General features: G+C 35.7%; 1 protein-coding gene across 10 annotated transcripts in view; it reads right to left on the reverse strand.

Moving 5' to 3' along the window:
• Positions 1 to 3,804: 3,804 nt before the first annotated feature.
• The window catches only part of sytl5 (synaptotagmin-like 5), a 179,840-nt gene continuing 168,290 nt past the window's right edge, over positions 3,805 to 15,354 (reverse strand). For all 10 annotated transcript variants that reach the window (XM_069889408.1, XM_069889405.1, XM_069889409.1 and 7 more), the window contains one exon: positions 3,805 to 5,802. In XM_069889408.1, the coding sequence (XP_069745509.1) occupies positions 5,660 to 5,802 (143 nt within the window). In that variant the 3' untranslated portion in view covers positions 3,805 to 5,659. The remainder of the gene's footprint in view (positions 5,803 to 15,354) is intronic.

Raw genomic sequence — 15,354 nt, forward strand, 5'->3', positions numbered from 1 at the left:
TCTGGGGACCTAGATTTAAAAGAATGGAGTGCAGTCCAGAGTAACCCCTTTTAAATTCCTTGAGTTGCATTAAGATGTTCTTGAGTAATGTAGAGCAAGTGTATGAAGCTGGATCTAATCTGTGCCCTGTCATCTTTGTGGCCATCTGTCTCCCAAAACATTGCCTGCACCTAATTTAGTTCACAAAATGTGTCCTCTTAGAGCAGCAATGAGGGTGGACTCATTTCCTTAGAAATAAAGCTGGAGATAATTGAAAGCAAAAAGAAAATAATTTTTAAAATCTTCAAAATATTAATATTTTAAACAAATACCTGACTTAAATTTAAATTTTTAATTTTGTCCAGGAGTTTTTGAAATGGACAGCTAAAGGGTCAAATACAAAATGTGTTCTGCTTCACAGCTCAAAGTTATGGAACCACTTCTGTATGTGTTGTTAAGTCCAGGATCAGAGTGAAAGGTCTCTTGTGCCCATACAACTCCCAGCTAGTTTTGCACTTGCTCATGGTGAAGGTTGGAATGGGCCGACCTACTTGCTACTGTAATGTAGCATGTTAATTGTTGGTACTCAATTAATTGAAGAGTCTAATGCCCAACAGCGCTCCAAACAGAAAATGCTGGAAGGAGTCAGCAGAAGAGGCAGCATAAGGAAAGAAAACAAAATTAATGTTTGAGGTTGAAGACAACACTTGAACATTTTCTGTTTCATTTCAGATTTACAGCGTCTGCAGTTTTATGGTTTTCATTTAGGGTCAAATGAGAAAAGTTATTTGTCCACCTTTATCTGGTGATACGTCTTTATTTGGAGGGTGTATGTTTTTCAGATTAGCACTAACCAGTAACTAATTTTCAACAAGGCTATGAAAACAAATTTCACCATACAGAGAATGAAGTGAGTCCTCCCAGTAGAATCCTTACAGATAGAAATATAACTCATTTTGATCAGAGCTAAAATCAACTTGGCTCAATTGTCCTGCCTCTTCCACTTCCTCTGGCAGCTTGTTCCATGTACCCGCCACCCTCTGTGTGAAGAAGGACCCCTTGGGTCCCTTTTTAAAATCTTTTCCCTCTCCTACCTTGGGAGAAAAACTATGACCTTCTACTTTTCTTATGTTCTGTTATTTTGCAGGTTTTTAAGGATAGAGATGAGCTCAGGTGACAACTTGGTCAGCATGGATAAGTTGGGCCAAACTGTAAAGCTCCATGATATTTACTTGTACTGACAAAAAGCAAATGCTCAGTTTGGACATATTATGATTTCAAAATGCATTTTTACTTGTGTTGGAAGAGGGAGGATCCCACTGGCTGTCTGTGAGTTTCTATTGCATGAATTATGTTGGCAATGTTTTATCATTCAAGTATTTGGGCTGCTTGGTTGTTGAATATATTAATGTTAATAATATCAGTCTTGTGAACTCTGCTTGTCCTATTTATTCCCACTCAGCTAGCAGATACATTTCTTCAAGCTGCTTCACTGAGGATGAATAATTGGTGCAGAGTGAAGGAGGTAAAGTGCGAAACATTAATAAAAATTCATAATTTTGTCTATTTATTAATGTGAATAAAAATTTCAATGAGTTATTTTACTAGAAAAGTACAGGTCCATGATTAACATTGGTCAAAGATTTAACATTTCTGCATCTCTTGGTTCTTTTTTAACTAATGTGAATTGTATTTTCCTGCTTTTTTAACATTAATCCTAGTGGTATAATTAGTCTTGTGATCAATCAGTGTGGAATCCAGATTCTGATCTGGAGTATGCAGGCACTCTATTGTTTAGAGGATTAAGCTGTGACTGGGATAGTCTGACCTACATTTATCTGACCTGGTGCTTAGCTTGATTTCTAAAAGTAAGGAGTCTGGAAAGTTTTTAATCTACATGCAAGTTGACTGTTTGCATGCACTGAAGTTATATTGCAGGGAAATGTTGCAAATTCAGCTCTAGTAGTTGTATAGGATTTCTAATTCATTGTCTATATGTTCTTTTTCATTTCATTATTAGAAATTAATCATTTGTATCTTTTAAGCCACAGGTATTAGTGTATACAGACTGTTGTTTAGTTGGATTTTCAGAAGGCTTGGACATGAGGCTGCTAAATAAGATGGTATTGTGGGAAAGGTACTAGCATGGATAAAACATTGGCTGATTGGCAGGAATCCGTGGGAATACTGGCTATCAGTGACTAGTGCAGGTGTTCCACAGGGCTCTGCTACTATTCATTGCTGTTTATAAATGACTAGGACCGCAGGGCATCACCTCAGAAATGAAAGGATGTCCCTTTAGAACAGAGATGATGTGAAATTTCTTTAACCAGAGGGTTGTGAATTTGTTGCCATAGACAGCTGTTGAGGACAAGTCATTGGGTAGATTTAAAGTGGAGGTTGATTGGTTCTTGATTAGTAAGGGCATCAAAGGTTATGAGGAGAAGGCAGGAAGAATGATTTGAATGGCAGAGCAGATTCAATGGGCCAAATGACCAAATTCTGCTCTTATCTCTTATGGCTTTTTGGGTCCATTAACCTGGAATTCTGTGTTCTGTCAGTAGTTTAAATGGTGCACCAAAATGACATGAAAATCTCTCGTCAGTGTCTGATGTATTGAGTTGATGGAAATCGTGATAATAAATTATAATAATCAAAATGCAATATTGTTAATGATGGCAAGAATTGGAAAAAATTGAGCTGATAGTAGCAGAAATTGGGCATTACTGTAATATTTAAATCTGACATGCAACTGTAGTGGGCTGGGTCAACCCTGCACATAAGGGGCCGAATTGCCAGCATGGCAGGGCACAGGAGCTCTCCCCCCACCATGCAGAAGTTCCAGGCTGCAGGAGCGTATTGCCAGGCCTCACAGCAGCATTATGACATCACTCCCGTGAGTCTGTTGCCTCCCCTAAAAAGGAACGCGTGTGGTTTGAATAAATGGCAGTTTCTGGTTTACTTGCTTGGTGTGGACAGCATTTATTTCAGTAGCTCTGCCTTTAACAGTATAACACAACTTTTTTTGTTCTAAATTTGATCGTGATTTCTTTAGAAGTCTTGATAAAAACCTTGGTAACATAAAATTAGCTTTACACATGCTTCTTTCTTATAAATGAAATAAAGGTTTCTTAATTCTAAATATTTCACCTAGATTCAGACAAAGCCGAGTAGGACAATGAGTTAATCAGTTATAGGATACAGATATAATGCAGTTCCTATTTTAAAGCTTTGTCAGAGTTTGGGAGGTGCTGTCAAAGTAGCCTTAGCTTGAGTAGCAAGGACATTGTGGTTACGGTGCCCTGGTGTTGGAGAGTGTAAAAAGTTAATATAATGGATTGGATACCAAACAAGCTACTATGTACAGTACAATATTGAGCTTTTGCAGTATTGTTGGAACAGTACTAATCCAGACACTTCCTCTCTCTTTTTCTTCCTTGTGTCTTTAAGATGACTTTGGAGAATCAGGAACTGATTCAGACACCACTGGATACCGTTTCTGCCCTGCTCTTGAAGCCACAGTATGTCTCCAGTAAATAGTGACCTCCAAAGTATTGGTGATGATGGAATCGTCAATGGTTGATGCATTAATGTGAAGAGAATTGATGTTAAATGCTATCTCATTAGAAATGATGGGTACTAATGGGACTTCTGTCTGAATGTGTTCAGGTCTTGCTGTATGTTGGCATTGTTTAGTTTCCTGAGAAGAATGGAAGTGATCAGCAAACACTCCCACTTCAGATCTCATGACGGAAAAGAGATGATTAACAAAGCATCAAAATCTGGCTTGAGAAGAGTAGCTACAAATTAGAAGGTACATTTAGATCAGGAATGGCTAATAATATTTATTTGCAGATAATATATTTGCATTGAGTAACTGTTCGGAAGTCACCTTGTGCACGTTTTTCAACAATTACTGTAAATATTACCACCGTTTTGATGCTTTTAAAACCACTAAAAAGGTACTTTTACCTGAGGGTTTTGATAGTTGACCTAGAAATAACATTTAACAGTGATGAATATCAGTCACTGTAGATAAATACAGTAAATAGTATTTTCCACATTTACACAGATAAACATTAAACATAAATTACACGCAGCAATAAGAATAAATGAATATGTTATATTGGAAGGAATTGATTTACAAATGTCATTTTTGTAAAGAGATGGAAATGAAGTTTACTGTAATTTGCAGTTTTGATGACAAGGGACTGTACTGATGTAGGAATGGAATAGAAAAATAATACCAGTTTAAAAATCTTTAAACTGGGAGATTTTTCCCCCATTCAAATCATAATTAACTTTGGAGCACAGGTAAAATTTGTTTCGATCAGCCTTTTTTTAAAAAGAGAAATGTTACACTATCATTTATCACTATTGCACTGGTCTTACTGAAACCATCGATGGAAAATTACCTCTAGAGTAGCTAAACTTTTGTTTTATCTCAGCTTCCCCTGCTATTGGGTTTGAATAGAGTATGATTTTCTGTATCATTGATGCCATCTTTGAGTATTTGACTGTATGGGCTTTGGAGAATTGCACCAGAATTTGAAATAAGGCTTGTTGTATTGAAAGTGTCCATTCCCCAGCTCTTCTATTATCCAAGTCCACAGAAGCCAATACTAGTAGCTATATGACAGGATCACCTGAGATTTCATCCTTCCCATTAATTAAGGGCATTTTTAAAATGAAAGGATTTCAGTAGGCACTGGCTGAAACTCAATCCTACTAATAGTAAATTCAGAACTGCAAAAGAAGCTGTAACCTAGTTTTGTTATTTGTAGCATGTTAAAATGAATGAAGACTTTTGAACAATGGTTTTAGTGTGGTATTTACACAGCAAGTATACATTTTATGTTGAATTATAAATATAACTAGACGATCTTTGGGAGTCATTTACGATGATAACTTGACCTGTTTTAGATTCTGCATGTTCATTTTTAGTCAAATTTAGTTCTATAACTTTGAGTTGTATCTAGCTTTAAATGCTCCAAAGCTCCTTTTTTGTTAAGTACTTATCAGTAGTTACCAATGACGCTGTTGAGGTACATTATGTCAAGTAGGAGGAAAGCAAGGTGGACAGTGATTCATGAAGGAACGCCTTCAGTCCTTGCGTTGGTCAAATTCTAACCTCTCACTAAGGAATCATGGAAAACTCAAGAGGTGGAATATATATATATATATATATATATATATATATGACCAAGCCATTGCACAACATAGAATAAAAACAGGGTAAGGGAGAGGAGAGGTTTCCTCTGTTTTTGTATTTTCATGTCATGGTTATTTTTGACACATTCTACAGCAGAAAATCACTGAAATTGCTAACCCAATTTCACCCACAGTTGATTACTTTGGTGGTTTCTAGAACTAGAAACCTGGTTGCTTTACTGAAAAGCAGTCAAACCTTCAGGGATCCCTGTTAATTAACCTAATAGTTAATTACCTTATAGATGACTCACTAGACAGAGTTCTAAACTCTGCTCCAGTAAAGATTACCTTGCTTTACAAAACTAAACACGTTTTTTTTAAAAATCCAAAGAAATATTTACATAAATTAAAAAGTTAAAATATAACCCTTCAGTTACTATTTCCTTTTGTAGATGTATCTTGATGCTTTTACAGGTATTCTTAAAACTGTAGCTTGACAATATACTTCACTTTATTCATCTGTTCAAGATTAAAATTTGCGCTTTCCCATACTGGCTCTCAGCATTATTGTACTCTCTGCCCAGACACCTGGGTTTGCTATCATTTGAAGCCAGATGTGTTGTTCTTCCCCTTGGGCATCATTCCAATCAACTGCAATCCCATAGCTATGACCTGTTGAACAACAAATAGAAGACAGCTTAAATATTTAGGAGCGATGCTTCTAATCTCTACAATGTTAACAACAAAGCGCAATGTCCTCAGAACCGACTGGTAAGCATATTTAAACAATGTTGGATGGGCAATATTGTAAAGGTTAAAATGGATTACAAATTTTCAAGCAGTTCTGTTTGTGGCTTTCCGGATGTTGTTTAATTTAATGTGGTCTCCTAGCAACATCTAAATGCCAAGACTACAGGTGGTCTCTTGGCCATGTGTTAGTTTAGTTCTTCTGTTCTGCGATCGGAGAAGTTCCGACAATTTCTATTGACCGTCTAACAACATTTTAATGGCTTGTTACAACTTATAGCAACTGATAATAGAGTTAACAATGTTTAATCTCACTTAAACTTTGAAAAACTAAACTTTGGTATGAATTTGTTTGAACGAGTCAGACAACAACAACATTCTTTGATGCTCCAAGTGACTACAACGGCAAATAGTTGCTACATTTAAGTAAATAGGAAGTAGAAAATTGGATTTGGAATTTGAATTGGATCGACTGGGCTCTGTTTCAAACTGGATGAGGCATAATTGTTGATAGTATCATCAAGGCCACTGAAGAAGTGGTAAGCCTTAAGGATTCCTTCTGTATGTTTATTGCAAGTTAGAACACAGTTTGGAAAAATTGCCGCTTGTCCTTTTGAGGACTGTTTTGGTTTTAGAGTTATTGATGTCTGAGAGTGACGGTTAGCTGAATGGGTAAGGATATAGCAGCCCCTGAGGAACTATGTGTCGAGGAGTTGAAGGTCAAGGAACTTAAAGGAGAATTACAAAATTGGGGATTAGAGTCAAGTGGAACCAAAACTACTCTTCAAGCAAGACTGAAAGAGGCAATAGAAAGACAGAAGGTTACAGCTTCTGGGAGTACAAATCCCACAGAATTACAGCTAAAAACATCAATAGAATCTAAGGGCAGCCACATAAAAATGGCTGAAAATGTGTCTCAAGATGTTGATGTTTAGGATGGCCAGGAAAAACTAGAGACAAAGTCCAATATTAAGACAACATTTGACATACAGTCTGAAATACAACCATGTGACTGTGTCTAATACTGGAAGCAGGAGAAGCATTAAGAAGTTCTGGAGAAGGCTCCAGAGTTTAAAGTATTGCATCTGCATGTTTAAAAGTTCAGGCTGACGTGGCTGCTCTTGAAGCAGAACAAGCATGGCTTAAGGATAAATATGCCTTGGAAGAACTAGAGGGAGATCAGGAGGAGTGGCTAAGGAGGAAAGAGGAGCAGTTGAGGCAAAAGGAGCAGCTGAAGCTGGAAACAAAAACAACTGTTAATAAGGGTACCAGAAGGCTCAGAGGTATCTAGTATTTGAAGTAAATTATCTAAAGCGTTTAATGTTATGGAGTCATGATTTGAGGAAGGACAACAGAAAAAGAAAATATACAATACCAAAGAAGAGCCAGTTCTATGCTTACAAGATGTATATGTATCTGAACAAAGCAGGTTAAGGCACAGTGGTGCCTGATCCTGAACCTCAATAATGACCCGCAGTGGACAGAAATATGAGCCAAATACCATCTTATGATGCAGGATACTGGACGCTCCCGTCAGGTAATAGGAATCCGGGTGAACAAAGTAATGTATGCCCAGGCATGAGAAAGCAAGATGAAATGGCTGCATCATTAATCCAGTTTAGTCTTTCTCTTCTCTGCCTGAGAGAGAGAGATTCAAGTATTTAATGGTGACCCACTTCAGTTCACAGCATTTATAAGAAATTTTGAATGAAAGTAAGAGCCAACACCGAGATTGTTATTATTTGGAATAGTTCACGAGCAGCCAACTGCAAGAACTTGTAAGGAGTTGTCATCATATGGCCCTGAACGAAGGACTAAGTTTCATGGTTCTTAATAAAAGCAGATACAAAGGCTTTTCAGTCTCTTTCTAAGAGGATGTTACAATGTCATGGCGGAGATTGGCCTACAAAAGCTTGACATGTCTACTAATATGCGAATCATTTTAAATAAATTACCCTACCAGATGAGAGAACTATGGAGAAGTTCAGTTGTTGAATTCCAGAAAAGTTGCGATAAAATGGCTATTTTTATGGATTTGTTGGAGTTCATTGAAGGGCAAGTAGATGTTGTAGGCAAATATCAAAGGCATTCACAGTAAGTAAGAAAGTTGAGAGGTCAAAATCACACCCTCAACCAAAATTGGGGAAAAAAGTACATTTGCTGATATTGAGGAAAAGAAAAGTTTTCCTATTGTGAAGAAATTTGCAGTTGGAAAAGAAGACGCATAGTGCGAAAAATCGCTTTTCTGAAGGAAAATGTTCTGGCTGTCTGGTAAAGGTCACATCAGCAAAAACTGCAAAAAGAGACTCAACTGCAACATATGCAGTCGAAAGCCTCCCAAATTGTTACATATCTTCCAGGAAAAGAAGAAATACAGAAAAGGAACAAACACCAAGAAAAGAAGCACGTGAAAACAGTGCTGAAGCCTTGGTTTTGACAAATCGTCTTACTGGGGCCAGCGAAAACAACTGCAAACTTTTAATACCTGTGCAAGTCAAGGTCAAGAAATGAAGTGCAAAATGCATACTTAAACATTTCTTCATCCAGGAAGCTTTGCACCGTGGGGCTAATGAATAGCTTAATCTTCAAGGAAGACCCTTCAATAGGAGTCACGTGATGGAGTAGTGGCCGGTCGGGGAACTCCAGCCCTCTCCAGAAAAGTAAAAAGATAGAGAAAAACCAAAACAAAGTGAAAGTAAAAGTGTGGAGAAAATGGCAGCGAAGAAAGTAAATCCAAAAACAACGGGAAGAAAAGAAGAAGGTGAAGGCCTTACCTGTCCGAGGAGACCCGCCTTGGAAAGATAAGCCCGCTCCCTGAGGTCAGTCGAAGCCCTGAACTCAGAACTACAAAAATGGCTTAAAAATAAGAAATCAAAGAAACAACAGATGACCAACCCAGAGGAAGACCAAAAATACCCAACAAAATAAAACAAACAACCCAACAGGAAAACCAGAAGAGACAGAGGTAAAGGACACAGATCCTGGAGTGGACTCAGAAGAAGAGGAGGAGGAAGAACACAGAGAAATTGAAGATGAAGGGAAGGGCAAGTACATGGATATATTTTTTTTTAAAGAATATATGGAAACAGTAAAAGAATGGCAGTCACAAGAATTCAGTGAAATAAAAAGTGCAGAAGAAAAAGTGAATAGATTAGAGATGATCATGACAGATATAGGAAAAAGAGTAGACAAGGTGGAAGAACGAGAAACAGCCATAGAAATGGAAGTAGATGACTTAAAAAAGAAATTAGAAGAATCTGATAAAAAAGTTAAAGAGACACAAGAGCTGTTAGATCAGAAGATAGATATAATGGAAAATTATAATAGAAGAAACAATATAAAGATAGTGGGCCTTGAGGAAGATGAAGAAGGCAAAAATATGAAAGAATGTATAAAAGAATGGATCCCCAGGGTCCTAGGAAGACCAGAATTACAGGAAGAAATGCAAATAGAAAGGGCACACAGAACTTCAGCCCCTAAACCACAACCACAACAAAAACCAAGATCCATTCTAGTAAAATTCCTAAGATATACAACAAGAGAAAATATATTAGAGAAGACAAAAAACCACTGGAATACAAGAGTCAAAAATTTTTTTTCTATCCAGATATAAGTTTTGAACTCCTGAAGAAGAGGAAGGAGTTTAATGCAGCAAAAACGACCCTCTGGAGAAAAGGTTATAAATTTATGTTAAAATGCCCAGCAGTACTTAAAATAGTTATTCCGGGGCAGCATAACAGACTATTCTCGGATCCGGAAGAAGCACGAAAATTTGCAGAACAACTACAAAACAGACAGAGAGATGAAGAGATGTTACAAGAACAAAAATGACCACAAACTATATGTATGTGTGTATGTAGGTATATATTATATATATATGTATATAATATATGTATATATATATATATATATATATAATATATATACGTATATGTGTGTATGTATCAAAGAAGGGAAAGAAAGGAAGTAAGGAGGGAATTAAGAGAGTGACCTTTGTTATATATGAAGATTAAAATCTTTTCTGGGGGGTGGGAGGGGAAGAATTACAGTCACTGCGAAATCAGTTGACGCTTGCGAGTGAATTCGCAAATCCAGATGGAGAGGGGAGGGGCTATTGGGGTTAAAGGAATTTTAGATATGAGAATAGTGGAAATATTTTATGTTTTAGAAATGTCTTATAATTTGTTCAAAAAAAGAAAGCAGAAATGGATAAGAAGGGAAGGTGGTGATGAGGAAACGGAAAGGAAATATAAACAAAGTATGAAATGGCTATGTTGAACTATATGACTTTAAATATTAATGGAATACATAACCAAATCAAAAGGAAGAAACTGCTAAATTTACTGAAAAAAGAAAAAAATTGACATAGCATTCGTACAAGAAACACAAGAACTGAAGTGGAAATTAAAGAGAGATTGGATAGGACATGTAACAGCAGCATCAGATAATTCAAAAGCCAGAGGAGTAGCTATATTAATCAATTAAAATGTACCAATCAAAATAGAAGAGGAAATAATAGATCCAGCAGGGAGATATGTAATGATAAATTGTCAGATATATTCAGAATTTTGGAATTTACTCAATGTATATTCACCTAATGAAGAAGATCAAAAATTTATGCAAGATATCTTTTTGAAGATAGCAGACACAAGGGAACATACTAATAGGAGGGGATTTTAACCTTAATTTGGATTCAAACATGGATAAAACTGGAAAAAAAACTAACAGAAAGAATAAAGTAACCAAATTTATAATTAAATCGATGCAAGAAATGCAACTTTTGGATATATGGAGGAAACAACACCCAAAGGAAAAGGAATATTCATATTATTCGGGCAGACATAAAACATATTCAAAGATAGACCTATTCCTGTTATCAGCCCACATTCAAGGGAGAGTTAGGAAAACGGAATATAAAGCTAGACTATTATCGGACCACCCACCCCTATTATTGGCAATAGAGCTAGAGGACATCCCACCAAGAATGTATAGATGGAGATTAAACTCCATGCTACTTAAAAGACAGGATTTTAGAGAATTCATTGAACGACAAATTAAAATGTACTTTGAAATAAATACAGAATCAGTGAAAGATAAGTTTATACTATGGGACGCAATGAAAGCGTTCATCAGAGGGCAAATAATAAGTTATGTAACTAAGATGAAGAAGGACTACAATCGGGAAACAGAACGGTTGGAAAGGGAAATAAACAAATATAGAAAAAGAATTAGCAACAAAGGAAGATACAACTAAAAGAGAATTGGCAGATAAAATAAAATATGAAACACTACAAACATATAAGGTGGAGAAGAATATAATGAAGACAAAAAAGAAATATTATGAACTAGGAGAAAAAACGCACAAAATTCTAGCATGGCAACTTAAGACAGAACAAACTAAAAGAATGGTATTGGCATTGAGGAAAAAGGACAAGCAAATTATATATAATCCAACGGAAATCAATGAAAACTTCAGGGAATTCTAAGAGCAACTATATCAAACTGAAAACGAAGGGAAAGAAGACAAAATAGATGAATTTCTAACTAAAATTGAACTACCAAAATTACAAACAGAGAAGCAAAATAAATTAATAAAACCATTTGAAATAGAAGAATTACAGGAGATAATAAAAAAACTACTGAACAATAAAACACCAGGAGAGGATGGATTCCCAATAGAATTCTATAAAACATTTAAAGACTCATTAATCCCTCCCCTTCTGGAAGTAATCAACCAGAATGATAAAGTACAAAACATACCAGATTCATGCAAAACAGCAATAATTACAGTAATACCAAAGACAGGGAAAGACCCATTTGCACCAGTGTCATATAGACCAATATCTCTACTTAACACAGATTATAAGATAATAGCTAAACTATTAGCAAACAGATTAGCCGACTATGTACCAAAAATAGTAAATCTAGACCAAACTGGATTTATTAAAAAAAGACAAATAGACAATATCTGTAAATTTATTAACTTAATTCATGCAGTAGAAGGAAATAAAACTCCAACAGTAGCGGTTGCTTTAGACGCAGAGAAGGCCTTTGACAGAGTAGAATGGAATTATTTATTCAAAGTACTACAAAAATTCAGCTTACCAGAGAAATATATTAATTGGATTAAAGCATTATATAAGGGGCCATTGGCGAAAGTGACAGTAAATGGATATATATCAAAACAATTTAACTTAAGCAGATCAACAAGGCAAGGATGTCCACTATCTCCCTCACTGTTTGCGTTAGCTATAGAACCACTGGCAGAACTGATAAGAACAGAAAATAAAATAAAAGGGATAAAAATAAAAGAGAAGGAATATAAAATCAGTCTATTTGCAGATGATGTTATAATATACTTAACAGAACCAGAAATATCAATAAAAGAATTACATAGGAAATTGAAGGAGTATGGAGAAGTGTCAGGGTACAAGATCATCGCAAATAAAAGTGAAGCAATGCCCATGAATAATGCGGATTTCACAAAGTTTAAGAAAGAATCACCATTTAGATGGCAAACACAAGCAATTCGATACCTAGGTATACAACTAAATAATATCGGCCATCTGTACAAACTAAATTATCAGTCATTAATGAAAAAATTACAAGATGACTTAGAGCACTGGAAAAACTTACCACTAACACTGATAGGAGGATAAACTGTATTAAAATGAACATTTTCCCAAGGATACAATACCTATTTCAGTCATTACCAATATGCCTAACAGAGAAATTCTTCAAGGAGTTAAAGAAAATAATAAGGAAATTTTTGTGGAAAGGGGGGAAACCAGGATAGCACTAGATAAATTAACAGAATGGTACAAACAAGGAGGCTTACAACTACCAAACTTTAAAAATTATTATAGAGCCACAGATTTTTATCAAACAAGGGAAAAACCAGATTGGACCAGATTAGAATTAGATAAAATAGGGGAGAAGATACCTGAACATATATAAATGGGATGAAAAATTGGTACAACGTAGGAATTCACTGGTATTGCATCATCTGCTCAACATTTGGAAGATTCATGTAGAAAGGAATAAAACAAATTACCAACTACCAAAACAAATATTGACGCAAAATCAGATAATCCCTTTTACAATAGATAACCTTTCCTTTAGAGAATGGGAAAGAAAAGGGATCAAAAGAATAGAAAATTGTTTTTTGGCAAATAAATTATTATCCTTTGAACAAATGAAGGATAAATATAATATAACTCACGATACAATGTTTGCATACTACCAACTGAAAACCTACTTGAAGGACAAATTGGGAAACAGTCTGAGGTTACCAGAAGGAAGCAATTTTCAATATGTGATTACAGACACAATGATAATCAAAAAATTTGTAACAAACATGTACATCAAACTGCAAGAAAAGGAGAACGAGTCAACTAATGGTAAAACTAAACAGAAATGGGAACAAGATCTAAACATAAAGATAAAGAATGAAACATGGGAGAAGGTATGCTCCGGAACTATGAGAAATACAAGGTTACGTATGATACAATATAACTGGATACACAGGTTATACATCACACCTCAAAAGTTAAATAAATGGGACCCAACAGTATCAGACAGATGTTTTCGCTGTAAAAAGGAAACAGGAACAACAATTCATGCAATTTGGACATGTGAGAAAGTGAAAAATTTTTGGGAAGATCTAAACCAGATATTAAATAAAATCACAAAAAGCAATATACCAAAAAACCCAGAGATCTTCTTCCTAAGTAATACAAGAAACAAAGAATTTGGACTCGATTTGGATGGAGCACAAAAAAAGATTTGTTATGATAGCCCTAGCTGTAGCAAAAAAATGTATTATGTCAACCTGGAAATTAGAAGATAACTTGAGAATACAACAATGGTATATAGAAATGAATAAGTGTATTCCATTACAAAAAATAACATATAATTTAAGAAATAATATTACAATATTCGAACAAATATGGGAGCCATACATGAAACACAATAGAGAAATCCTACCGTGGACTTCCACCACCTAAAATGACAGAAGGAGAAGATAACGAAAAGAAATGACTCAGTAAAATTTCTTGTTTATTTTTATTAAGTGACAACATTGTTTAATGGGTTTAATGTATCTTATAGTTTGAACTTTAAATAAATGAGAAAGGGAGTGAGGGAGGGAGGGGGGAAAAGGGGGAGAAAATGACACTGTATATATTTAAGAAGAAAAATGTCTGTATGTATCTTGGTCAATATGATTTATAGTGTGAAAAATAAAAAAAATTTTAAAAAAAAAGGAAGACCCTTCAAGAAGAATAGGTCAAGTTAAACACATTGAAACCAGTGTTGTTTCGGGCCTCGAGATCACTGGACTGGATAGTAACAATTTTTGTGAACTTTCAGGTTTATACACTCAGAAAACGATGCCTGTGCCTAAAGGAAACATCCCCACATCAAAACGACATTGAACCGTGGACGAATTTGAAAAATGTTTGTTTATGCAAAATCACCTCTGAGATAAGAGTTGTTGATTGGTTCAGATGTACCAAAAACTCTTGAACCACTAGATATCATAAGGAGTGTGGGAGACGGACTATCTGCTGTCAAAACTACACTTGGTTGGACGATTAATGGACCATTAGGAGAAAGAAATGAAGTTCAGGACCCATAAATTCTGTGGCATCTGCTCAGTTACATCATTTTGTTGATGCGCGTGCAGATAGTTACGGAACTGTTAGTTACCTATTACTGCATGATAACCAGGATTAGGTACATTGTGTGATTTGCAATGGGAAAGGCCAAAGTGGCTCCATTGAAACAAGTCGCTATCCCTCAAATGGAGTTGATGGCCCGATCGCTACCATGGCGAGCAGAATGGACACAATGTTGAAAAGACAGTTGCAGGTGGAACTAACAGACTCCATATTTTGGACTGATAACATCTCTGTGCTCAAATACATCAACAATAAAACCACAAGGTTTTGAACTTTCATTGGGCTAACAGTCACAAAGTATCACTTCCAATATAGTGGAGATAATGTTGACGCAGTTAACAATCCAGCTGATCGGGCTTCCAGAGGTTTGAAAGTCATCTTTTCTAAAGAAAGAAATGTGGGTGTCTGGGCCTTGATTTCTTCTACACCCTTAGAAAGAGTGGCCTCAAAATCCTGATAAATTAAAATAAATTTTACCAGGGGACCCTGAAATCAGGAGTAAGACTGCAAAAGCTGTTCAAATAATGTCTGAACAAGTAGATTCAGTTACCCACTTAATCCATTGCTTCTCATCCTGGAATCGTTTGAAAATAGCAATAGAATTAAAAGACTGCTTCTGAATCGTAGCAGGAAGGAAAAAGAAACTAGCAATTTTCCTGATCAATTTCAATTCTATAACATCCATCAAAGGAACCGACCACAAAAAGAGACAGGAGATCTTGAGACGCAAGAAAACAGTGGTCTCACAGTTGAAGAATTGGTTAATCTGCTTTACCCAAAGGAAGAGATTTGCAGA

Source organism: Narcine bancroftii, chromosome 7 (assembly GCF_036971445.1).
Source record: "Narcine bancroftii isolate sNarBan1 chromosome 7, sNarBan1.hap1, whole genome shotgun sequence".
Classification (NCBI taxonomy): domain Eukaryota; kingdom Metazoa; phylum Chordata; class Chondrichthyes; order Torpediniformes; family Narcinidae; genus Narcine; species Narcine bancroftii.